This window comes from Epargyreus clarus, unplaced genomic scaffold (genome assembly GCF_041222505.1).
Source record: "Epargyreus clarus isolate Ecla_fem2 unplaced genomic scaffold, WU_Ecla_fem_2.2 ptg000029l, whole genome shotgun sequence".
NCBI lineage: Eukaryota > Metazoa > Arthropoda > Insecta > Lepidoptera > Hesperiidae > Epargyreus > Epargyreus clarus.
In genome coordinates this window covers 4,580,179-4,608,057 of record NW_027332235.1, presented here as the reverse complement: position 1 = coordinate 4,608,057, position 27,879 = coordinate 4,580,179, and the positions used below count along the sequence as shown (strand labels likewise).

General features: G+C 35.2%; 2 protein-coding genes across 2 annotated transcripts in view; one reads left to right on the top strand and one right to left on the bottom strand.

The window, feature by feature from the left end:
* LOC140754432 (E3 ubiquitin-protein ligase goliath) overlaps nt 1-17,226 on the bottom strand; it is a 117,390-nt gene extending 100,164 nt beyond the window's left edge. Inside the window, exon 1 of the mRNA XM_073089440.1 lies at nt 16,896-17,226. The gene's annotated coding sequence lies outside the window, so the exon portion shown is untranslated. The remainder of the gene's footprint in view (nt 1-16,895) is intronic.
* Nucleotides 17,227-17,828: 602 nt separating this feature from the next.
* msps (msps cytoskeleton-associated protein 5) overlaps nt 17,829-27,879 on the top strand; it is a 37,931-nt gene continuing 27,880 nt past the window's right edge. The window contains exons 1-7 of the mRNA XM_073089201.1: nt 17,829-18,013; nt 19,642-19,870; nt 22,872-23,002; nt 24,135-24,379; nt 24,817-24,980; nt 25,689-25,927; nt 26,692-26,886. Of these exons, the coding sequence (XP_072945302.1) occupies nt 19,669-19,870; nt 22,872-23,002; nt 24,135-24,379; nt 24,817-24,980; nt 25,689-25,927; nt 26,692-26,886 (1,176 nt within the window). The 5' untranslated portion in view covers nt 17,829-18,013; nt 19,642-19,668. The remainder of the gene's footprint in view (nt 18,014-19,641; nt 19,871-22,871; nt 23,003-24,134; nt 24,380-24,816; nt 24,981-25,688; nt 25,928-26,691; nt 26,887-27,879) is intronic.

Here is a 27,879-nt window from a genome sequence, read left to right as displayed (position 1 = left end):
ACATTTTAGCACGGAGACGTGGCAAAACGTTTTTACGCAACTATTTCAATTCTCAAAACTAGGTACATTTTCTTGTTAAGAGTAAGTAATCTTTACTAATCTATGATTACTACCTACATTGTTTCGAATTAACTGAAATAACGATATCTATGAAGCATGGTTGGTGGTTATAATTCGAGTACAATCTTTGTTGTATTTTCATTGGTCATAAGGCGTATAATTATTTCGTTTAATTTAAGGGAGCCCATTTAAAGTAAAAGCATGCCCAGCATTGTTGCTAATAATTAATAATAATAATTGTTTGCTAATAATTCCATGCTCGACTTGGCGGGGGCAATACCGTGCCTCCAGAATAATGATAAATTTAATTAATTATTGTAGCTGTTATAATCTTCCTTACCAACTCAATTCTAGTTGACAAACTTAACAAAATCGTCACACTGTATTATCGCAAAACTAATCACTAACTACCGTAACATTAATTCAACTTGTTAAAATACTTTTGTTAGGCCGCTCTATTATTGTTACACATGCGACGAACAGATGAGCATTTAGGTGCCTTTATATCCTGTCCCTGTAGTCCCGAGACTAGACTAGGACTACGGAATGCTTGTCGTCCGAGGCGACTAAAAGGGAGCTTCGGGAATTGCGGGCGGCAAGAGTGGGAGTTCGAACTGTCCAGCAAGCGACCCCGGAAAGGACGGCGGTATGTGTCGCATACGATAATAAACACCAGGTGGTGTGGGATGAGCGAAACTGCTTCCTCCAGGGCAGAGCCCGATCGGGACATCGCACTTGGAGGACTCCGATTGTGTTCCATCGGAGATCCCGGAGTTCTCCAACGAGCGGTGGGGACGCCTATTCGTCATTCAATCGAATGAGCAATCTCTCATATTTTTAGAAGCTTTGTCTATTTTTCACATTTTTCAAGTTGTTGACCAGACAACGTTGTCCGTTATAGTCGTATATTATATTTTATCTCTTTGTATATAGCTAATCATCGGATAGTGCACAGCGGTCAGACAGCGTCAATTAATTAAGCAATTAATGTCTCCGGACTGTTTATTCTGGATACAAATGGAAGGTTCAATTTAGCCGGCCTATTATTATTCGTTGTTTTGTCTGCGGATTAAATTCTTGTGGGAAAAAATGGAAAAAAGAAATTAGTAGTAATTAATATGGAATTAATTACCATGGAAAGCAAACATTAAGAGGAAATCTAAATGCAAAATCTGAAAGGTCTCAAGATGGTCAAGTTTGACCTTGACCTCCGGAATCCGTTTATACCACAACTTGTTGTTATTCTATAAATAGCCATTTAAATGTATTATAACGTTCATATCATATTTGCATAATGAGATGCCTAACGTTTATACATAAGGAAAAGGTAAAACAAAAATGTTTGTATTCACATCAAAATCAACGGTTAGCTTTATATGATAATCATAGTATGTATTAAGTATTCATTTGATTTAAATTATATAATTGAAATACCTCCGAGCATTAAATACACCGATCTATAAATTAAAAATAAAGGATAACCTTTGATAATGCCGCTTTTGTGTGACGATGTTATACACGCAAGTTAACTAAATGGTAACGTTAACATTGTATTTGATCTTTAATTATCTATTTGTAAGGATTAATAGAAAGCATAAAAAGAATAGTTATAAACACGCACTTTAAAAATATGCACCTAGTTTAAAATGTGGTAGAGCTATTATTATCGCCGGAATGAACCCGTCACTGAAATCTATATGACATTTGTAATTTTTTTAAATCGAATCTACTTTTTAGACTAGAGGCCTCCGTTCCACTTTCCGCCGGGCCTCCAACGACCTTAGATCGTCACTAATTACATCATATTGTGACAAAGGGCCCCTGGCAAGGGCAAAATGAACATTACCAACATAAAATTTAGGTCTTACGCCACTGCTCGTCTGCTACTTTTATATAAAAAAACAGTATCGTGTAAGAAAACTCCCAGCTCTCGGTTCACATATAGTTTATTCTCATAAATACACAAACACTGATCACTTAAACTATTCCAAAACTTTATAATGAAACTCACAGTAACTTGGTACAGTATATTTCAAATCCGAACACTATTGCAGCTCACAATCGAATGCTCACAAAAATGCGGCTCCCAACCAACTGAACTCGAAATACCCTACAAATAATAATTTTCTCATTTTCTTACATTCTTGTCAATATCGTTTTCTTGTATTTAATTTTCATTTTAACACTGATTAAATTCATAACATCGGTAATATTCTTCACAATATTTTAATAAATGTTTAATAACATAATCACTAACTCTTACAATCGCGTAGGAGAACACGTATGAGTCATGCACATAACTTCCTATATTTACGAACAGTTCGAAGTGAAAACGAATGTGTTGCGGCCGGAATCCTCAATTAATCTCCCGTGACCTTTCTGCCGTCTCGGTACCGGCGCTTTTATAACTTCCGAAGTGATCATTTATACTTTACGATATGAGAAATCAATTTATAAGCAATGCGTACATTTTACTTACCATGTATTATTATGTAAAATAATAAATTAAAGATAGCTATATAAAGTTTAATATGAGGTCTATTTTCTTTTAGATAGTTAAAAGTTAGTAGAACTTAGTAGAAGAAAGTGTGGAAGCTTCAGTGTCATTCATTTATTCATTGTCACATCTACTGCGAACCAGACAGAAGCAACGCGTAATGCTGCATTATTATTATTATGCTACTATCTGGTGTAAAGAGTGCATCAAACGACCATGCACTTGGTAAATGGTCACTGGCCCCGATGGACATTTGTAACCAACTCCATATAGAACAGGGGTTCTACAAGTTCTCGTACCTGAAGCCTATCTCAGATGAGTTGCATCTACTGAGGACTAACATAGTTTTTATATAATATAGAAGTAGCAGACGAGCATACAGTCCACCTGATGGTAAGTGGCTACTGCCGCCCATGGACATTTGTAATCAAACCCAGATAGGATTACATATTCCTACCTGAGGTCAGCCACAGATGCGCCGCTACCACTGAGGAATAAGCTGGAACGCCTCGGAAATGTCTGTCTCCCTTACCACACCCTTCTAACCGGAACACAGCACCGCCACACAGCTGTTATTAGGCAGAAATAGGTGTGGCGGTTAGCCGCCAGAGTCGAACCACAAAGGGTTCTACCACCTTCATAATAATCGCCATATACGCAAGACAGTGTGGTAAGGCACGCAAATACGGATGCTATTTAATTACATAATATATAATTTAACAAGCAATTAATAATAATATTTCCATTTCCGGTTTCCCAAAATAACTCGTCACATTTGGAGAAGCCGGAAGAATGTCCAATGACCAATAAATAACGCCGATCAGCATCCAAAGAAGACATTAAATAACTGCCTACTTATACTAGCCCACTTACTATACGAGAAGAAATAAAACGTTTAAGAACAATCTTGTACCAAAATAATATTACAATTTCAATGCCAAATCAATAATTGTTTTGTTCGAGATATGTGACGTCACGTCACACATTGGACAGATATTATTGACGGAAATAGATTTTGTTTTATGTTTAATATACAAAAATATATGTGAAATTTAAGGATAAGAGTGGAATCCGAGTTCGAGTTTGCATAGTAAGAGAACTAATTTGGACCTCATCTAACTATATTATATGAAGTCCTAAGGAGCAAAGCTCAATAAGGCATATGTAACGACTGTGATTGACCTCAACTTTGGCTTGTATTTGAGAGTAATGATGTCAATGGAATGAATTGACCTGACCACAAAGTTGCACATCCAATATACTCTATGATAAGCTAAACATAAGACCGATGGCATGCAGACTTGTCCAAAACGTAATGTATTTTTTTATTGAGGTAAAACTCTTGTATTCCGAGTACGGAGATACTCGTACCACCGTTACACCTACATAACAACAGCGTTTATTGCGCTGCTGTTTTAATTTTTTACACCCGCGTGGCGGAGCGGTCACCATGCCGGTCTGACGCGCAGAGGGTCCCGGGTTCGATCCTCGGCCAGACAGAATTCTAAATGATGAATTTAGATTTCTGTTTCTGGGTCTGAGTGTTTGTGTTTAGATTTGTCTCTGTGTGTGCCCATAGCACCCACGATACAGGGAATCCTAATGTGGGGCTGTGAGTGTAGAAAGCGTTTAAAAAAAATTAAAGATTATGGTAAGGGAGATACACTTGTACGTGCATTCTAGTGGACTACATTAAGCAACACATTTGTGGCGAATCTCAGATAGTACCTACTTTAATCCTATCTTATCCGATGGTGGCGATTGGTTGCAATCGGCACCATCAGATTGAACACTCGCTTACTACTATAATATAAAAAAACTAGCTGACCCGGCAAACGTTGTGTTGCCATATAAATAAACAAATGTTAAGGGTGAACCACCCTTATCATTTAGGGGTTTGAAAAATAGATAGTAGCCGATTCTCAGACCTACTGAATATACATATAAAATTTGGTGAAAATCGGTAAAGCCGTTTCGGAGGAATACGGTAACTAACATTGTGACACGAGAATTTTATATATAAGATGTACCTACCTTCTATTTACACTTTTGTGACAAAGGTCTCATCACAAGGCCAGGCGGCTTCCGGCCGACCATATTTGTTTATTTATAGCAATTCACAGGAAGTTTGAGCGTCTTAATCTTATGCTGAGTGCGATCAAACGGAACTTTTCCCTGTGGCAACTTCCTTTGGCAGACAATTCATTCACTACTAATTTTGAATACAAATAAATATCTGCCAATAGCCCATTTGGAATGAAGACCGCATATATCCTTATATATATCCTCGTTTCGTTGCGGGTCGAATGCAAATGCATGTTTAATTTTATTATCAACATATAATTTAAAGTTATTTATGCGAGCTTCCGCGTACATACGTGTACGTATACTTTTATTGTTTACCTCAACCCTCCCTCTCCATAAAGCTAGAACTATGTTGCTAGGGAGTACTAAGTCTTTATAGTAATGAAGACCTCTGACATCTCATCTAAAAATTAAAAATAGAAGAATATATTATATCATGTGCTTTGTCGCTAGCTAGGAATAACTTTGTCCCTGTAGTTTCGGGGCCAGAATAGGGCTACGGTATCCCCTGCCTGTCGTAAGAGACGACTAAAAGGGGGCTTCCGGGGTTGCGGGTGGCAAGAGTGCTCGAATGGGCTCGAACCGCCCTGCCAGCGGCCCCGGGAAGGACGGCGGTATGTGTGGTCGCATACCGTCGTACGCACCAGACGGTGTGGCGAGCGCCAAGCTCACCTGGGCGGAGCCCGACGGGGCAACGCGCTAAGAGGTCTCCGGTTGCGTTCCTTTGGAGATCCCGGAGCCCTCTACGCAGCGCCGAGGACGGCCACCGAGGGGGTTTTAGTGCGGTAAGAATCCCACATAACCCTACGTCGCTCCCACGACACCGGGTACCTTTTGAAGGTTTCCCCCTCGTAAAAAAAAAGCTAGGAATAACTTATTATAAAATCCTTCGAAATAGGCATCATATACGTCGATATTATTAAGACTTTCTTGGAAAAACTACGCCGTGTCGCCATAACAATAGCTGAGAACAGTCACGTTTAAGCAAATAAAACATAGTAATAATAGATTAAAACGTAGTATCTGTAGTAGGCATATAATTTATTATTTAATTATTGACTGAGTCATGTACCTACTATGAAACATGAAGTTTTTTATCTGTCTGTCCGTATGTCTGCGTGTAGAGCGGCACATACTCATGCTTTAGAAAAAATCGATTGTAATGAAAATCCGCATTATTATTAAATGCACTACCAGAGAAACATTTGTATAGAAAATTATTGCTAAATCTACAAAGTACTTCAGAAGTAACTAATGTATTATAATGGAGCTACATTATATGAACTGATATGCAGAGCTTACAAATTAACAGAAATACTGAATTATAATTAAATAATACGTTACTGAATTACCGAAACAAGCAATTTAAGTTAAAATAGTCCGAGCCAAACTGCTAGTCCGCTCTGAAGTTGTTCCGAGCAGGTGTAGTCATACAATTTGCTATGGCTACGCGATTCTTATCTATATTCAGAACGGACTAGTGGTTTTACGCGGACTTTACTAGACTTTCATAGCCGACAGCTAATAACAAATTTAGATCAGAATAAAACGTCATTTATAAGCAAGCATAACCGTGGGTAACTCAGTAAGTCAGTAAAAAAATAATAACCTAGTATTACCATCCTTAGTCTCGCAACATTAGTTCCTTTGTTACACGATCTCACGCGGTTCTTTTGTACTGTACACAAGAAAACATACGTCCTTTGATAAGCTCTGTGTTCAAAGGCGATTTGTAAGTGTGTTTTACCGTTTGTACTCTTACGGTTAAACCTAAATAAACAGTCGCCTTCTGTTGTATTTGACTTATTTTTCGTTAGACGCTTAGTAAAAATGACTTAGGCTTGAGTTATCTTGCACCGAATTAGGTCTTGAGTGCCAAATACCAATAGATATAACCCATAACAAAAATATAAAATCACATCTATAAAAAGAAACCGGAAATAAATTTTATTTTTAATTTCACAGCCACTGACCTTTGGTAGAGGTTACTTACTAATATTTTTAATAATAAAGCTTTCAAATAAGCTAGTGAGGTCAGTGTAAGTATTTATAGTGTATATTGTGTATTGTATAGTAAAACATGCTATGTCTAAGGGGAGGTGGAATAATATTGTAACAAAAACGTTGGTATAGTCCGCGCCAAACTGCTAGTCCGCTCTGAAGTTGTTGCGAGCAGGTGTAGTCATACAATTAGCTATGGCGACGCGATTCCTTTCTATATTCAAAGCGGACTAGCAATTTTACGCGGACCGCGTATCAGGAACCGAACATAATATTGAGCAAAGCAGTAGCAAGAAGCTAACCAATTTCCATTCCACAGACTAAATAACAGTTTGTTTGTCAATTACTCTCCAATTGCAACACCAGTAGTTGCAATTGCAGGGATCTCCACTCAGAGTTGAAGCCATAGTCCATAATGCTGACAAAGTGCGGATTGGTAGACTAGACACCTTTGAGAACTCTTTCCTTAGTTTGTAAGGTGAATCGATTTCCTCTTCACCGTTAAAGCAAGTTATATTTAATGACTAATACACACACAAAAAAAAAACAGTGATAGCCTAGTGGTTAAGAAACTCGGTCTCTCGATCGGTCCGAGGTTCAAATCCCAGGCACGGACCTCTAATTTTTCAAACCTGGACCTGATTTTGGAAACCTGCATACCTTAGATTTATAAAAAGAACTCAAATGTATGTGAAGTCTACCAATTCGCACTTGGCCAGCGCGGTGGACTATGGCCTAATCCATCCCATTATAAGAGGAGACCCGTGCCCAGCAGTGGGTCAGTAAAGGGTTGATGATGACGCACATAACTTTGAAAAAATACCGAAACGCGCCTGTGATTAAAACCCCTTAACTTCAGATAATCAAATATCAAACCACTATGTTATCACTAATTCTTAACTAACAACTTTTAGTCCAAATTAATCATAATATACTCCATAGTCCATATGAGAAACTTGTTGATTTTTGATAAAATCTAACAAGTGACTATGACAGACCGGTACCGAAACTACCGAGTAATTCATTCTAGACAGATAAAATCTAAGTGACACTAATTTGCAGTCAGTACCTTCTAGAAATATAGTCAGTTCCTGCTTAGTGTTTGTCTAAGTATAATTTAATTCATAATAATTACAACAAGAATTACTCTGTTTTTTCCTTATTATTCGTGCGTCTCGTATTTACTATTTATAGACTATGTTATTATATATTATATATAAAAATTGTAGGTATTTCATCATGTAGAGGAAAAAGAAATATTTTATTTTAATAATGCGCATTTTTCTATGCTTATCTATCTAACTCATAAAATTTATTTATTTGGGTATTCATCTGATTACATTAAAATATTTTTAAATCATTAATGTTCAAAAGTAGTTAACCTTGCTATAGTACACGCCTCCATACAATAGAGAGATCAATTAAATTGGTAATGTTTCTTAATTATGTACTTTTCATTCATATTCGTCTACGCTTGATACATACATACTTCTTCTTTATAATCTCGATACATCATTTACGAAATACCACGAACGATAAGACACCAGTCGGAGAACATCCAAAACTTGTCTTTTGTAAGGAAGGATACAGGAAAACGGAAATTCCGGTATTCCGATATATGTTATGCCTCCAAAACGGATTCACGATTGATTACATATATTTCAACCTTATAGTGGCTTCTCTTGGGATCTTTAATTTCCTGTTCCTACTACGGGTCATACGAAGTTGTACTATGCTACTTGACTGCAAATTTATATTTAAACACTTAAAAAATTTAAAACCTCAATTGCTAAAACAACGTTTTAAAATAAAGGAACTGACGATGATCAAGCGTTTAAAAAGATTTTTATGAATTATGGTTAAAAACTTTATTTCAATTAATATATAAAGAATTATTTGGTCCACCCTTTTAAGAGCAACGTCACACTTACGATATAACACCCTTATGTTTGTGTCGGAAGTCGATCATTTGAGGCATTGAAATTACGATATTGCTTTACGAATTCACTTTTTAGATGGTCGAGTAATCATTATAGTATTTTTAAACCTTTTGTACGAAGACTAGATTGACTTCACAGTAATGTACTGTACCATGGACTTTTAAGGCCATAAGTTTCGATAAATGTGTATTAGAATATGGTTTTGAATGGGATATCGCAAAATTTAATTGAATTCAGTTCAAAAATATCAGATTAAGAAACAACAGTTATAACTTAAAATAAAAATATAAATTCCATTTAAACTTTGAACAAAAATAAAAAAGGACATTTTACACGTCGTTCAAAGTAAGTGCTTCTTGTCTCATTTCCTAAGTGGTGCAGGACATAAATGATAAAACAAATCGGCCCGCGTTATATACGGGATAAGCTGGTAGCAACGACCCGCGGAGATAAAATCTCGAACTGGGTTCGGCGGTTCACCCCAGTTTATTGGGACGTTATCTGCTACTCAATGTTAGTGTAGAAACACACTGTGCTGTCGTATACTGTCACTAGCTTCAACGACTTCTCCTGTACTCCTGGAAGAATGACTTCAAGTCTTAAAATCAACTAGACATCTATGGCACGCTTCTTAGATTGGACCATCGTTCTATATAAGGAGTGATGGGTAAGGTGGGGAGAAACGTTGGGTTATTACGACTAAAAAGTACTGTTTTATTACGATTTACTTTTTATTTACTTAATAGATAACAGTCATTCGATAATACCTTAGTAAGTATTATATAAGTCAATTTTTAGGTAATCTGTCACAAAGTCCAAACAGAAATAAGGTTCAATTTTTTATTTTACGCTAATGGGCTAATCTTTTAAAGTTATTGACTATACTGTACTCATTTTTGACATAAAAAGTATAAAAACCATCTATACGTCGTAAGCTTAAAAGTTCTTTTGTGCCATTGTTGAAAATACCAATCACAAGAGAAAGTTTAAGTTTTACTTTAATGAATCACACACTTTACATCTTAATTAACAACTTTACGATCAATATCTTAACTGACCTTTTCTTGTTTATATCTTACGTCGCTTTCTACAATACAAACATAACTTTTTAGGGTTCCGTACCCAAAGGGTACAAACGAAACCCTATTACTCGTACTAAGTCTCCGCTGTCTGTCCGTCTGTCACAGGGCTCTATCTCTGGAATCGTAATAGCACTTGAATTTTTTACAGAGGATGCATAACGGTGCCCGCTATAACAACAAATACTAGAAATTAAAAAAAATGAAAATTTTGGTGTTACAGAACCCTCTTCGGGTTCCACTTGCACGTGGCCAATTATTAAAACTCGTACGTAAATCAACTCTTTCGCCCGCTTGCTCGACCCCTAGTGAGATACAACATTACCGGTGCACAGCGGACCTGAAATACTTCGGCAAGTGACCCAATTTTAAAGTGCAATGAATCTTTCGTATTCGGATGTGAATGTTTGGATCGTCGGCCAATCCTCTCATCGGTTACGACATCGGTCTGAATATAAACAGGAAACAGCTCAGATTACTGGTATGGGGAGCTATGAGAGTTTTATTGACCCACTTTTATTATGTTTACTCTTATTGAAAAAAAAATTTTACGAAAACATCGGTGCTAAATATTTGATTTATTGCTTAAGGTGGCTGTGAAGTTGTAAAGAGTTTATAAAGTTTTATTAGTTTTGGTTTCGTATGATCTAATGTTGTGAATAGATAAATTGGGCTCTGTTGTAAGCACGATACTTTTGTAATGGTATCATGCGATAAAAATAAAACTTATGACAAAAAATATAGATTATGGTAACATAATCCTACGTGCATCCCTTCATATAAATGAAGGGATACAAGTAGGTTAAATTACAAGTAAATTATTCCGATACCGGCTTCATAATGAAAGTTACATAAAATGATCAATTTAATTTAGACATGCTTGGGTTCAATACTTAATTGTAGTGGTAATAAAAATCTTCAAGTTTCGAAAGCATAAAGAACTGCTATCTTGTATGAATTTACTCCGAGGTGTGGACACCTAACTGCCAGCCAGCCAGGACAGCCAGTCCTAGGGTGGATGTGGACTGCACGCCTTTTTTATAATATAGGAATAGCAGACCAGCAAGCAATCCACCTGATGGTATGTGGCTACTATCGCCCATGGACATCTGTAATCAAGTCCAGATAAGATTATAACTGGGGTCATTCACAGATGCGCCGCTACCCAGGAGAACTAAGCTGGAATGGCTCAGAAGAGTGTCTCCCTTACCACACCACCAACTGCATAAAAATCAGTCTTTTGCATTTTCCCCCTGGTAAGTTAAATAATCTAAGCTATGAATCCGGAGCAGTGCATAACAACGCAAATCTTATTACTATCATGCGAGGAATGACGAACAAAGCATATTAAAATTTAATAGATTTTTTATTATGTAAGTTAATATTTTTACTGTTTTAGGATTTCACTCCAGTAATGATGAATTTAATTTTGTTGTTTGATTAGATTGTTTGATATTGTGTGACTGTATGGAGTTGTTTTGTAAACAACTCCATACAGACCAATTATAACCGAATCCCATACAGACGCATCGTCACTCCTAAAGGGCTAAGGTGGTTCCTCATTTGTAATTAATAAGTCATTCGTATATGTATATGGATATGAACATACTAAATGAAAGAATAAAACAACACCGTGATCCAAATGTGGTCAATGGGTCACCTTACATTACTGTAATTTACTGGAATTGATTACAGTTACATTTGACGAAAGTTAATCCTCGATATTTTGTGGTTCATCATCATCATCATCATCATCAACCCATTACTGTCCCACTGCTGGGCACGGGTCTCCTCTCAGAATGAGAAGGATTAGGCCATAGTCCACCGCGCTGGCCAAGTGCGTATTGGTAGACTTCACATACCTTTAAGATTTTTTATAAATCTCTCAGGTATGCAGGTTTCCTCACGATGTTTTCCTTCACCGTTTAAGCAAGTGATAATTAATTTCTAATACGCACATAAATTTGAAAATCAGAGGTGCGTGATTTGAACCTCGGACCCCTCGATCGAGAGGCCGCGTTTCTTAACCACTAGGCTATCACTGCTGCTATTTTGTGGTTAATTCTGCAAAATTTTGCAATAACAACAATTAACTGAAGAAAAAATGAATATTAACACAAAAATTAGAACGATTTTCCTGTTAGACGTAATGCAAAAATAACATTATGTTTTTCATACAAAAATATGTATAGTGTTGCTATAAACATTTATTCTTCAGGACGTACATTAATTTAATAATTGTATTATCTAATTCCAGTATAATTGTATTATTTATATATTACAATGTCCTTTAAATGAAATTATGTTTTAATACAAAAATGTCTACAGCAGTGGTTCCCGACCATTTCCGGACATATCACATTTGGTTAAAATAAGCTCCTAGTCGTAGTCATATTGGGTAAAAAAAGATTGGGAGTCATAGGAATTCATTATTAACATGAATGCACAAACGCAAACATTTTTCTTATCACGTGAACTTCATCATTTTGCGAAGACAATAAACTGCTCAGAAAATAAAATACAGTCATTGAAGTGCTTTACAACTTTCACAGCAATTACCCTCAAGATAACTCTGTTGTGTGTTGCATTAATTCCAATAACACAATAACTAATTCACATTCACCGGAAACGGCGACTCAATGACCTCGATGACACAGTGCGCCTAACAAACCTAACGATATTTCTACGACGTACCTAATTGTTTAAGCTCAGTCACTTCTAGTCCCCTAGTCTAATCGTGAACTAAGACCGAGGGAAAGATTGTTAAGAGAAGTCGAAAACGAGTACGCAATCCATTTGTAAGTAAGTGGCAAATGCCGCACATAGACATCTGTTATCAACCCCAGACAAGATCAGTTTCGAGGTTTACCAATGATGCGTTGCTATAGACTAAGTTCGAACGCCTCAGACAAACATGTCTCCTTTACCACACCCTTCAAATAACAGCGTACAACAGAGGTTAACGCTGCGGTAATAAGGCAGAAACATTAGTCGAACCACAAAAAGGTAATCTACCAACTACAAAAACCTCGTGTGGAGCTATTGTGCGCTGAATGAAAAAGGTTGGTAACGCAGAGACACAGGCAGAGTAACCTCAGATGTATTAAGCGCATCTGTGTCCATAATAACGCGTGTTGTTACAGATGTCCATAGATAACAACACAAACTACATAGTAGTCTGCATGCGAGTTGATAATTTCACAACCAAAATAAAATGAATTTCAACATAAAGACCGGTGGTTGAATGATTCACGTCTTGTCGGCGTCAAAATGGCCGCCAGGGATTGCACTTCCATATTCGCGTGCTACGTGACGAGACGCACGGGTATTCGCAATGCATATACAATATATGCACACATAGTGTATCGATATCATTATATTGTTATTCGTTAACGTTTGAATCAATGTTTTCAGTAAATAACAAATATTTTAATTACATAATATAATTAATTCATAGCTTTTATATAATTGACATTTGTTAATTTGCATGTTGTCGTCGCCTATAATTGTCCTGGCACTTAGATTTATACCTACTTGAGTTTGTTTTATATTTAATGTATAAGTGTACAGTATGTTGGCGATTCTATAAATAAATAAATATGTAGAAATTGATGATTGATTGGATTAATGATTGAACAACTTTTATATGCCTGTAGGTGATCATAGATGAGTTGTCTATTGATAAGAGCTAAATCAAAACGCCTCTACCATATAACGCCCTTCAAAGCAGAACTAAGCGGTTTACACAATTTTTTTCAGCCAGAAATTAGTGATGGTGGAGTATTTGCATACCGCGATGAATACCAGCATCAAGCAACTGAGTTTTCTGCCTTCCATTTAAAATCCTTTGTATTATAGATATATTTTAATATGAACCACATTTAATTTTAAGAATCATTACGCATTCTCCGCCATTACGTTTGTTTAAATTGAATGAAAACAATTCTATTCCAAATGATTCACTTTCGGTAACTTTGCCAAGAAATGTACATCCCGACCCAAAGTATTCCTTTTATCTTTATTTATTTGTATCCACTTTTACAATATTATTTTCTAGCGTAAAAACCTGATTGCGTTTTACTGCTAGGCATTGGTGTGTGAAGCAACAGCTTACAACTTGGGAAAGTCTGAAGCGTATTCTACCACCATACTTGTCATTTGTGATCAATCCTTGTCGCATTCAATCCTTTTTGAATCCGCCTCCGACAAGGTTTAAAGACTGCTATCCGAAGGTAAGCTGAAGCGATCGCAATGATGGCATACGGTGCCGATAGATAATTTAACATTTAAACCGAGCGATTCGCAATATCTCGTCTCACCTATTTCTGCTTTAGAACATATAATTTGAAGGGTATCAGTAAGACATATATAGCAGACTAATGTAGTAATTTGATGTGACAATACATGTAGAACACTCATGTTGGACTGTTTTTCTATTTGAAGTGATATATTATTATGTTAGAGAATTAAGACACCTTTATAATTCTTGCCGCTACATAACTCTGAGAACATTCCCACTTAGCAAGAATCAGCATTAATATCATAAGAGTTCAAGTTCGGAAAACTACATTAATTCACAAGCCAAGAAAATTAGCATCGTTAAGTTCATTAAAGATTACAATTTCGTAATCATGAAATCTCAACTCTTAGATTGTAATTAGTACCACAATACAAAATTATGACGATACTACGTATATCAGAAGAAGTAACACGTTAAAATCATTGTGAACCCATTTGAAGTGTAAAAAGCCTTTGGTAAACAATGAAATAATTTATGACATACGAATATTTCACATTTATTTGTAGCGTGAAGTTCTGAGTCTCAGTGGAAGGGAGTTGATGTCGGCTGACTTATTATGGTATCATTTTGAAGGTGGTAGAACCCATTGTGTTTCGAATCCGGCCGGCGGTACCACCGCCACGCCTATTTCTACCTAATAACAGCAGTGTTAGGCGCTGCTGTGTTCCGGTTTGAAGGGTGTGGTAAGGGAGACAGACTTTTCCTAGGCGTTCCAGCTTAGTCCTCAGGGGTAGCGGCGCATCTGTGACCGACCTCAGGTAGGAATATCTAATCCTATCTAGGGTTGATTACAGATGTCCATGGGCGGCAGTAGCCACTTACAATCAGGTGGACTGTATGCTAGTCTGTTACTCCTATATTATAAAAAAAAATTTAGTCTTCTAGATTGATAACGCATACGTGATCGGATTCAGGCAGAATCTGTTCGCTATGCCATATGTTCTAACATCTGGTCACAGTTGTCCATAGGTAGCAGTGACCACTTACTATCAACTGGAATACAAGTGCGTTTGATTCTCTAATCTTATAACATATCATGGAACTTAAAATTAACATCCTTTTGAAATGTGTAAAATTTCTATTCCAAGTCAAAATTCGTCTAGGTATCGCTTATTATAACGTGTAATGTAACGTAACTGAAACCAATCATATTATATACTTTATTTGCTTATAGAAATTGTCGAAACAGTGATAAAAACTATGAATCATTATGTATGAAATTATTAACCATCGTAATTTTTACACTTTTTAACATTAATACGTACAGTCCACGTAAAACTGCTAGTCCGCTCTGAACATAGAAATGAATCGCGTCGCCATAGCAAATTGTATGACTACACCTGGTCGAAACAACTTCAGAGCGGACTAGCAGTTTGACGCAGACTATAAATCTACGTAGGTGTACAGTGAACGTATAAATTAGTACATGTCTGAGGAAAACTGGTATCACAGTAAAAAATAAGTGCAATGTCGTATTACTTTTTATAGCAGTAACGTAAGGAATTCGCTTGTGACATTATAGACAAGGTACGCACCTGGTAGACTGATTTACAATTAGGCAATGATACAACTCATATAACTATATGATATAACTATATGCTGGATAGAAAATCAAAGATCGCGCTTTATAAGGGAATCTTATCCTAATAATCCTACTGACGTAGGGTGAATATGATATATCTATTAAGGGAACCAATAATGTTCGTCGCTTTACAACGGATCTACAAGTAATTGAAAGTACCATAAATACGTATAGCATTAGAAATAATAGTTTTCACTTGGGGAATCTGATTTTCAAAGATCACTGTCCTAAATAACATGGTTTCTACCTCTAAAAACTATATTAAGACAATTCATTTTAATATACTTTTAACAGCCGTAATAAGATAGAAGCGGTGGTTCTCGACAACTTTTAAAACCGGTTACCTTCTCTACGATTTAACTTGTTACAGTCAACTTAAACATGATAGTCGTAATTGTAAATAAACATTTTTGTAACTATCACTTTATTAGATAATAACATAATGATGCTATTAGTATTGGTACAGACCATACGTTCAGTCGACATCTTCCGCTCCTATTAGGCTAATCACTCACATGATGAATGAATGACTTTAAAAAAAATAAAAAAAAATAACTTAATGATCTTAGCATATGATTTAACTGCAAGTCACTTAGCAGCACTATGTAGGTACTTACGTTCTAATAGGAATCGAGTAGGTACGCTCGATACAGAACAAGAGGCATTCCAATAACACAGGTATTAGAGAGGGGCTCTGAAAACATCGTGTAATGTGTATGTAACTATGAAGTATGATTGGAGTAAGTATGCAAATTTTAGGTTCCTAAGATCTAAGACGTAGGTTCTCAAGTACTCTTTAAATAAACTTAACATTTTTATCATTTTCTTGAAATGATAATGCATTTATATTACAATTTCATTGTTGTTACAGTAATGACTTTGGGAGGTACCTACTACTTGAGGTAATATTATTTATTGTTGTAGTAGTATTATTTAAACAGGTGAATCATGAAGGTAGGTAGATATATAATTATGTCGATTGCACTGTGACGATAACGCTGGCGTAGGTTATTTATAATAATGGAAATGGAAAACATTACATACATTATTTGTTAGGTAAGTACGACGTAAAATATTTTATAAACATGTAGGTATTCGAGAAACAGTTTCATATCTAGAAGTGGGTAGGTAGTTAGATAATTGCAGTGAATGGGTCAACGGCAAGCTATCTCGATTTATAGTAGTAATGAACGCAACATTAGATATTACTACTTTGTATCTACGATGCAAGTGGTTGAAACAGGTTACAGATTTATAGAAAACAGTCGACCTAAATATATTGAAATTCATATTCATTATTTTAATTTTTCATTGATATTGTTTTAGTAATATAGTAGGGTACTTTACTTACAATATGAAGCATACTATGCTGAAACAGCTGTTGTAATTCCTCTTAGCTAGTTATATCTCAAATGTATCTCGCCCCAACACCGAACGAAAACACAACACCGTTTTGTTTATTTTGTCTATTCTCTATGAAATAACACTTTTGTTTCATACAGTTTATCGATAAAACATACGTAAATGAACACAAAATGCAAATATAAAAGAAATAGTGTCGTATTAAAACAGGTAGTCGGCTGCAAGAACAACGAACGCACAGCGGTCACAAAGGCAACGCGACGTACGTCTCGTACGTTGGCTCTCCAAAAAACATCTGAATTTCGAAATGAGCTAGCGATCGTGCTAGGCTGGGATTGAATGGAATGGACCGACGAAAACAAAACAAAGCAATGAACGAATGAATGATGGAATGAACATTTTCTGGGTTTGCCTGCATAAAAAAAAATCAATAAAATATTAGATGTTACATTAATAAAGTATATTAAAACTATATCTTATTTTACGTAATAAAATATATTTAAAGACAATAATGTTGAATATTTTTGATATGGTATTGGAAATGTTATTCTAAAATTAATTAATGACAACACTTTATAAACGATGTTGCCACTTTTTTAATCATTTTGCATTGTGTATTTTTAATTTATTGTAATAATATTATATCTCTCATAACTGAATATTATTTTTATATCTTAAGTGCTCATTAACAAAAACGTCGTTTTAAGAGGTTCGCTTTTGGTTGGTTTAATTTATCAAAAAAATACTTATAACAAAGATCTTTCAAATCGTTGGTTATTACGTAAATAAAACAAAAATAGAAATACTACAACTACATGAAAGTAAAACGTGTATATTTTTCATTTTTATTGGTAATAATAGCAATAGAACTAAACTTGACAGCTGTATTTATTTTATTGATAATTTCATATGGCAACTTTCACTTTACGTCCATCCATTTTCTATCATTTAGCAAACTCAAAAAAAACGACGTCGAAAAAGAATTCCTTTTGTCGGTTGAAAGAGTATTTCTCACCGTTAGATAATGTGAATTGTCGATATTAATGTGTTTTAAGTTTGATTTTTATATTTCGAACACCTGGATGTTATAGGGGCAAAAGTGTAACGGTAAGTTTGTCGTCATTTGAAGCATTTTGTTTGTGTTACGGCGAGAAAGTAACCGTTGTTGAGCGGTTGCACCGTGTATACCGATCCAGTTTCACATCTCGCTTTGTATTGGGCACAGCTATAAATGACCCGGCCGGTGATTAAAGTTTGTTCCGCTGTATTGGTTGTTCTACGTCGATGATTGGAGTCGCCGTTGAATCATCGTCTTTGGTTAATGTCTCCGCACCCATGCTTATATGCCAACTACGCACAATAAAGCGGGTATATTTATATTTTGAAATATTTTTTATGTATTGAACACTAGTATAGCATGCGTAATAATTGATTGATTGATATGAGGAAGCCAAAATGTCGTTTACATAAACGTGCTTGTTTGGTTCATAAACATCTGCATCAACTGCAGTCCTTGACCTTGTGTGGAGCTGCACAAAAGGTCAAACATGCATATGCAGTTTACAAAATATACTCAGGGTTGACTGCACTCCATATAGGGGTGTAATTGTAATGAGTGGTGACATATTTCAAGTCAAACCTTTTAAGGATTATGTATTCATGACCACTGATTTAATTTAACATTGATGTTGTTCGTTTATTTCAACCTTAGTGTTGATGAAAAGGAAAATGTGTTTATTTCCTCTTTAAATGCATCCAAAATAGGTTTGCCTATATATTAGTAACATGAGTGAAACTGTGATTGATAATAGATAAGGTTCATGTTAAAGAAATTCAACATAAACATAACCATTCAAGCATAGTATTAACAAGGCTATCTGCGTTATATATAAACAAGATCATATTTTAAATAACCGACCGATTAAATACTTCCTCTAAAGATAAAACTCTCACATATTTCAAACCAACATTTTCTATTTGCATTGCACATTGCTATGCATATGCTTATGAAATATTATATGATATCTACTGATCCATAAACGAGCATTCTTGATTGACTGAGTAATGAAATCAAGTACACTTTCTGTTTGAGAAACTGCATTTCACAAGGGAATCAAGTGATGCCTTTCTTTTTTGCTGCCATCACTGTTATGAGGATTATAATGAGTGTACTGGGTTTATATATTTTTAAACTCTGCGTTTTTGAAATCAGGTTTAGAATCAATAAAAGTTAGTTTAATTAAAAAATAAATTTATTCAGTTCCACTTCAAATTTAATTTTTAATAAGTATGAAGATATTTCAATTGATTCTTAGCACTTATTAAATATTATTTAATTTGCTATATAATCATTGTATTGCGGGAAAACATTCATATATTAACAGAAATAATTCTTAGAATAAAAATGAATTATTTATACCATATTTACATTGTACATGAAAAAATTGCATCTATATTACTGTTACAGTATCACACCTCAGTAAATATGCATTCAGTTTTTGTTACTGGTCTGCAGATAAAGTAAAACATAATAAAGTAAAAAATAATGTAAAACATTTTTGTTTTAAAAATCTTGAAAGTTTTACACATAATTTAATTACACCTGTATTTTCTTATATCTTTTTCATATGCTTGTGGATTTTAGATAAAGTACAAATGACGACATTAAAAACTAAATACAAAATTGCCTATTAAGTGTAACTATAGAAATATAATTCAGGTTTTTCCTTCAACAGTCCAAAAATCAAACTTATTAAGACAATATGGAGGATGAGAACGAGTATAAGAAGTTACCAACAGATGAGAAATGTGTACACAAGCTATGGAAGGCCCGGGTGGCCGGCTACGAGGAGGCTATAAAACTCTTCAACCAGATTGACGACGAAAAATCTCCCGAGTGGAATAAATACCTTGGACTGATAAAAAAGTTTGTCACAGACAGCAATGCGGTGGCTCAGGAGAAAGGTATGTTGAAGATTACTTTTATATTAGAACCTATTAAAATATAGACAATCCAATTTAATTGTTAAATGTAGTTATGTGATTATGAAGACTATAGGTAAATTGATATATAATTTTAAACATGTGCGTTCATAAACTTGAGACAAAAATAAGACAACTTTGAAGGCAATTAAGTTAATCACGTAATGTTTTGTTGTTTTATATATTTCAAAGTGTAATTTGATACATAATTTACATTATAAGTAAGCAATTATTCAGATATGATCCATACACATAAGGTTAAGATTGTAATTATGTTATTGCAATGTATTTGTTTATTTCATGTCAATTAATAAACATTTATTTAAAATTCCTTAATGTGTAATAGTGCCTACTTTCCAGAAAAGATCCATTACCTCATACAAAACCCACATTGTTATATCGTAAGGATCTATCTATATAAATTAATGGTAAGAGGTTGTCATACCTTTTGTATGATATTACTCATAGTTACAATCAATTGTCTGGATGTCTGGATCTTGATTTATATTTCCTGGAGGCAATCATTATTCAATGAACATTTTATCTTTATTAGCATATGATATTCATTTAGTAATAGATATTGTAGATTCAATGTTGCATTGTTAATAAATTTGCAATTGTTTTTGGAATATATATTTTTTTAATACTTATGAAATGTAATATGTACTTATAATGTGTTTACCATATTGGGTAATGTTGTTCGAACATATATATTATGTCTCATATTTTACATTCCTATTATATTCCTTACATTCTAAATAAGTAGACAGATGTTACATTTTATTGGATCTGCTAATTTGTCAGATGGTATACTTTTATAATAATAATAATAATGTTTATTTACGAAAACAAGGACTACAGCAATCATTATAACAAAATACAAAATCTCTCTTTTCTGTTCAGTATTTTTTTTAAGCAGTACATTTTATGTTTTTATAATATTAATAAGTTTTAATCTTATGACATTAAGATGCTACATTTTGTTCATAAAAAAAAAAAATCAGTTTTTTTTATTACAGTTCATACTTCATTTGTAAGGAATATATAATTATATGAAAATTTATCTTCATATGCTTTGTAGCAATATAGTTTGCACAGCTGTCATTTCGTTTGTAGAATGAGGAAGTGGTCTACATTTGTAACATTATATGTTAGTCATCAAGGACAGTGACCTGACCTCACAGTCATGGTTCCAGTCTTAATTTGGTTCCTACATTAATGATGCCAATAATCATTTAATATTAGGCAGATTACATGCCATTGCTGACCATGTTTATGAAAATTTTTGTTTTCTCTTGAGATACTTACACCTTAATTAAGACATTTGTCATCGTCATTCCACTGCTAGGTATACGAGGGTGCGTTTTTAAGTCCGCGGAATGGCAGGGTTGGAGGGGGGATAGCGGGCTCGTTAAGGGCGGTACGTGTTAAGTGACTCATAAATAGTATAAATATAAAGTTTTATCACAATTGCATCATTAGTTTTAAAACTATCGACAATTAAACAACTCAATCCGGAAGAAAATTGGAAGTATGGAGAAAATCGAGCATCGCGCCGTTATAAAGTTCCTTACCAAGCAAGGAAAGTCTGTGCAAATCATAATGGAAGAGATGTCATCGGTTTACGGGGACTCTTGCCCTGGAAAAACGATGGTTTACAAGTGGAACAACCTTTTTAAGCAAGGCAAGGGATTCACTTGAAGACGACCCACGACCAGGACGGTCTGTTGAGATGACCATTCCGGAAACGATAGCGGAAGTCGAAAAATTAGTACTGGAAGATGCTCGGCTAAAGAAGAAACAGCTTGCAGAAATGGTTGGAGTATCGGATACAACCATTTTTAAAATTATGCATGACCATCTTGGCATGACTAAGGTCAGCGCGCGGTGGGTGCCGAGAATGCTCACGCCGCCTCAGAAACAACAGCGCGTTGAATGTTCCCGTGCGTTTTTGGACCTCTGTGGAGAAGATAAGGATATTGTACTGAATCGAATTGTTACTGGAGATGAAACTTGGGTTCACCATTATGAACCTGAGTCTAAACAAGACTCCATGCAGTGGCATAAAAAGGGTACAGCACCTCCTAAAAAGTTTAAGGTGTCACAATCGGCCGGCAAACTCATGGCGACAGTCTTTTGGGATGCAGAAGGAATTTTGTTAATAGATTACAAAGATAAAGGTGTCTCTATAACCGGAGAATATTACGCAACAATCTTGGAGCGGTTAAAAGAAGCCATCAAAGAAAAAAGACGAGGAAAATTATCCAGAGGTGTCCTGCTGTTGCACGACAATGCGCCCGTACACAAGAGCCGTATTGCACTGGCTGCCCTGCATAAGGTGGGCTTTGATATTTTAAATCACCCACCCTATAGTCCAGACCTGGCTCCCAGCGATTATTATCTCTTTCCAAAAATGAAAAAAGAGCTTCGTGGAAAGAAATTTTCTACAGACGAAGAAGTAAAGGACGCAATTTCCTCGTATTTTTCCGACAAGGACAAAACATTTTTTTATGAGGGTTTAAATAAGTTAATACGAAGATCTGAAAAATGCATTCGTCTTGCAGGAGAATATGTAGAAGAAGAAAAATAATTTTGACATTTTATTTTCGCTCCTTGTCCCTCATTCCGCGAACTTAAAAATGTACCCTCGTAGGCTCCTCTCCAGAGTATGAAGAGTTAAGGCCAGTGCAGATTTGACACATCTTTGAGAATTTTTGTTTATAAGAACTCACAATGATGTCGTTTTTCTCAGCATGCTTTCCTTCATAGCAGCAATAATTAATTTTTAATACACATATAACTTTGAAAAATCAGAGGTGTTTTTCTGGGATTCAAACCTTTGACTTCTGATTGAGAAGCAAGGTTTCAATCACTAGGCTATCACTGTCACAGGTTAAAGCAAGCAAGGTTTTAGTCACTTAAGAGTTTAAAAATATAATTTAATAATTAGTTTAAATTCATAATTTTATTTTCTTCCGCTCAGGCTTGGAGGCAGCGTTGGTGTTTGTGGAGAACTGTGGACATGCAGGAAAAACAACCGGTGAAGTTATGTCCGGTATAGTGTCAAAATGCATAGCAGCACCTAAGACTAAAACTAAAGATCTGGCATTACAGGTAATGTTATCTACATTTTTTTAATGTTTTCATTGACCTGTATTTTTTAAATTATACAGTACAAAAAGGTCCACTTTTGCCTCAGGCCCAAACTGTCAAAGATACAAATACAAGATACTAAAGATTATTAGATTTTATTTTGATTACAATAATTAGTGTTTTTTGAAGTATTTATAATTAACATTTAGACTAAACTAAAATACTGATTATTAAGTTTGGTCATACTTATTTATATCTATTACTTATACTTGTTTTTTATACCTGGGTGACAGTTTGTAAGTTTTATCAGAGTAAAACAATATGTTTATCTTAAACAATATATAATCCTAAAGACAGAAGATACATGTCTTCCAAACACTGTTACCAACGAGAATGGTGCACCAGTTATTAAAACAGTTGCAAGGAAACCTCGAATGGACCATAAGTGGATTACAGCCATAACAGAATGTTACTATGTAGGAAATACAAACAATGTAATATTCACACATTTTCAACCTTGGAACCTTTCAACTGTAATAATAGAGTTATAAAGATGTTATGAGAATCTTGACTTAATTCCACACTTGGCAATTTACAATTTACATACAAGCCACAAGCAGTATTGTAGGTCAAGTTTTGAATAAAATCACAATTACTTTTGTTTGCTACTTCAATGGTCATGTGGCCTGGATTTTTTTAGATCGAAAGCATGTTCTTAGAACGGTTCTTTTGTAAATAGGAATATAACAAGTATGTTGACATCATAATTTTAGTTAATGAGGCACTCATATTTCTCTAACATAATGACTAACCTATAAATTAGTAGTAAATGGGTGTAGAATTCAAACAACTGTTTCGTTAGGTCATGCAACAGAAGTATTATTAATTTTAAATACTTTTAATGAATACTTGTATATCACGCAAGAGTTTAATACGAATCAATTTTGGAAAAAAATAGATTTGAAGTTGAATTTGATCAGTTTACACACTGATCTGACAGACAGAGAATTCCAGGCCCCATTCACTACCAGACACGTCTAAATGATGAATGTCTATTCTTGGTGTTTGCGAATTTGTCTATTTGTGTGTCAACAAATTATAATTGCAAATATTAAATGTATGTATGTATGTAAGTATGTTTATATATTTGCAGGTAACTCTCATGTACATAGAGATAGAGAAACATGAAGTTGTTGAGGAGGAGTTATTGAAAGGCATGGAGCAGAAGAACCCCAAAGTGGTGGCAGCTTGTACAGTAGCACTGAACACAGCGTTGAAACAGTTTGGGAATAAAGTGATGGCAATCAAACCAATGGTGAAGAAAATACCAGTTCTGCTGTCCGACAGAGATAAGACTGTTAGGGATGAGATGAAGGCTCTTGTGGTTGAAATGCACAGGTGTGGAATTAATAAATAAATATATAACATTAGCAACACAAACAACAAACCTAAAGTTTAATTTCCTGAGTTGTGAATGTTTTAAACATACAAAAGCGTAAGTGGCTAGATCCGTAATTAAATTCATTATGTGAGTTGCATTACAAAGAGTCGAACCTGAAACTGCATTTTATGTTGACGAAGGACTAAAGTGCAGTGAGGAAGGATTAAAAAAATCGTCAAATGATTTATTATTTTTTTTATTTTGATTAGTCTGTGTCTTCCAAGTTAGGATTATTTGATTGCTTAATGCTTAATTGCTTGATCTTATAGTTTTATAGGATTGTTGGATCAGGCTTTGCTAATACTTTCCGGTTTTTTTATATAAGTTAAAATTCGTCGCATTTCGTAATTGCCGTTATTATATTTAGTTACTAACAAAATCCCTATGATTCCAGATGGATCGGCCCAGCTATCGAACCACACATTGCATCCCTGCAAGCGGTGGTGCAACAGGAACTAAGGGAGGGCTTCGGCGCCGGCGGTGGCGCTCAACCAACACGGTACCTACGCTCACAGCAAAACAGAGTGCGTGACACTCCCGCTGCTGATTCTACTGATGGTAAGCTAACCTTACCTAACCAGTATAACTTTACTGGTTACATTACACATATTCAATAATAAATAAGGTACATCACTGCTTTCTGTAAATGTAAATAAGGTACACCACTCTAGGGCACTTTATACTGTATCTAAGTGCAGAAAGCTAGGCTATCTGCTTATCATTTATATCTGACCGGACCAAAAAATGTGTTATCAGAAAACATGAATCATTTTAGTGTATTCTAAAAATTCTTAGTATGCAATGACGAATTTATTTCTTTATAATTGTATTACACTGAATAATTTGTAGATTACTCAATTATTTGACAAAACAAAGTAAAACTTCAAACTTACTCCTACAAATGATACCAGTATTATTTGACAAAGGTCCCACATGTCTATTAACTAGCCTGAACATGAAATATCACAGATTACTGTATGATGTATACTATAACAAGCTGTTAAGTAGAACTTTAATGCATTTGATGATTAGAATACAATTTATTTTCAAACTCAACAGCACAAATTAAAATTATAATAGCTTACATTGTTATGAACTAGGTAGGCATGTGAACCAAAGATGTTTAAATCCTAGGCATATTTCTCAATTTTTTCATAACCATGACAACAACAATTAGTACTCATGTAGGCATTTGTATAATATCAGAAGTGTTACACATGTACACATTTATATAATATTATACAATTTTTTTACTATTATTCATAGGCGCTGCAGAAGACGACGATGTTGAAGCGGGCGGCGGTGATTCCGCTGACATGGACCCATACGATTTACTCGATCCCGTTGAGATCTTGTCCAAACTCCCCAAGGACTTCTATGACAAACTGGAGGCTAAGAAGTGGCAAGAAAGGAAGGAAGCTCTCGACTCGTTGGAGAATCTCCTTAAGAACGCACCTAGGTTGGAGCCGGGCGACTACGCTGACTTGGTTCGAGCTCTTAAAAAGGTAAGCTACTCTCTTTTTACATTCGATTCTGTATATAGGCATGTATTTTATCAAACTGTGTGATTTGACTTCGATTCCCTACTACATTTTTTAATTCGTACTTTGATCATAACGGCCATATTTTAACACAATATTTACAAAGACATGGTTTTTTTTTAAATTTCAAATTGCTTTTTTTGTAGTATTTTTACAAGATTTTTTTTATAGCAGACCACTACTATTGATCCCAAATAAGAAACTTTTCATGTTACTGCTTCAATTATATTTGTTAGTGAGATAGCAGGTAAAATCTTTATTACCTGGTTGCCGTCATGGGAATCTTTAAAAAATGACAAAAAAAAAGCTCTCCTTCAAAGTCGGAAAGGATATATTGGCAATTTCGCTGGTGTTGTTAACGTCCATAAGCGACGGCGACTATTTTTCATCAAGTAATTCGTCTACCTTAATATTACGTATAATTATAAAAGAAAATCGGGTCTAAAGGGCGCCGCTATTTTCACTAATTTTACATATTACAGACTTTTCCGAGGCATTCTAGCTTACTCCTCAGGGGTAGCGGCGCATCTGTGGCCGACGTCAGGTGGGAATATCTAATCCTATCTGGGGTTCATTACAAATGTCCATGGGCGGCAGTAGCCACTTACCATCAGGTGGACTGTATGCTCGTCTGCTACTACTATATTATATAAAAAACAAAAAATAACGAGGGTGCCTTGTTTGTGTTACTTTTAATATGTTATTTAAAGATTTCATAACACTTGCAGGTGATATCAAAAGACACGAACGTGATGCTAGTGGCTCTCGGAGGCCGCCTACTGGGCATGGTGGCCAGTGGATTGCGAACCAAGTTCTCTCCGTACGCCGTGGCGTGTGTCCAAGCCATTCTAGAGAAGTTTAAGGAGAAGAAAACGAATGTTGTCACCGCTTTACGTGATGCTATTGACGCTATTTATCCATGTGTGAGTATGCAAATTTGTTTAATCTGTATCTCTTTTAATATTAGTTTTGAATAAGTTCATGTTCAGTCAGTTTGAAGACTGTTATCAGACCTCCCCTTAGCATAGGAAAAGAAAAAATATGCAAACAGGAAGACCTTTTATATATATTTAGCCGATAAATTATGGAGCATTAAATTTTTTGGGCTTTGATCAACCTCTATTTCTTTAAAAGCTTTTTTTTTTTTAAATCTTTTTGTTATAGTAGCCACAGTTATGCATACTCTGTAAAAATATAAAATGTCTATTTCTTATGGTTCAAGAGCCCTGTGACAAATGGACAGACAGCTGAGGTTTAGCTTAGCTATAGGGTTTCTTTTTTACACTTTGGGTATGGAACCATAAGAAAAAAATATTGCTACAATTATATATCGCCTAAGGGTTTCGCATTAGGTATTAATGTAATTGTGCATTAGTAGTATTAGAACTTTATGAGCTCAAATCGCTATGTCGTTCAATATGTAGACATTGTCATCGTCACTACAGTATTAGACTGGCTAAGCAGCTTACACCAATAATAATTCAAACTAAGGACATTTACTCTGTCACAACACGTTTGTTCATTCACAACGTGCCACCCTTGCCACGTGCGTAGTATTCGCAAATTGGATTACTGTCCGCACTTGAATCGGCAAATATGTCGTCAACCCATTATGGTCCCACTGCCGGGCAGGGGTCTCAGCTCAGAATAAGAGGAATTTAGGCCATAGTCCACCGCCAATGCGAATTGGAGAACTTTTTCTTAAATAACTCTAAGGAGTCGGACACACATGAAACTCATGATGTTTTCCTTGACCATTATAGCAAATGATACTTAGTTTCCATTCTAATACGCACATAACTTTGAAAATCAGAGGTGCCTGGGATTTCCATCTCGTATCCCCGACTGAGTTTCAAAACTAGACCGCCGCTGTAAATAGTGCAAATTTTAAGAAACGGTAAAGTTGCATTAAAATT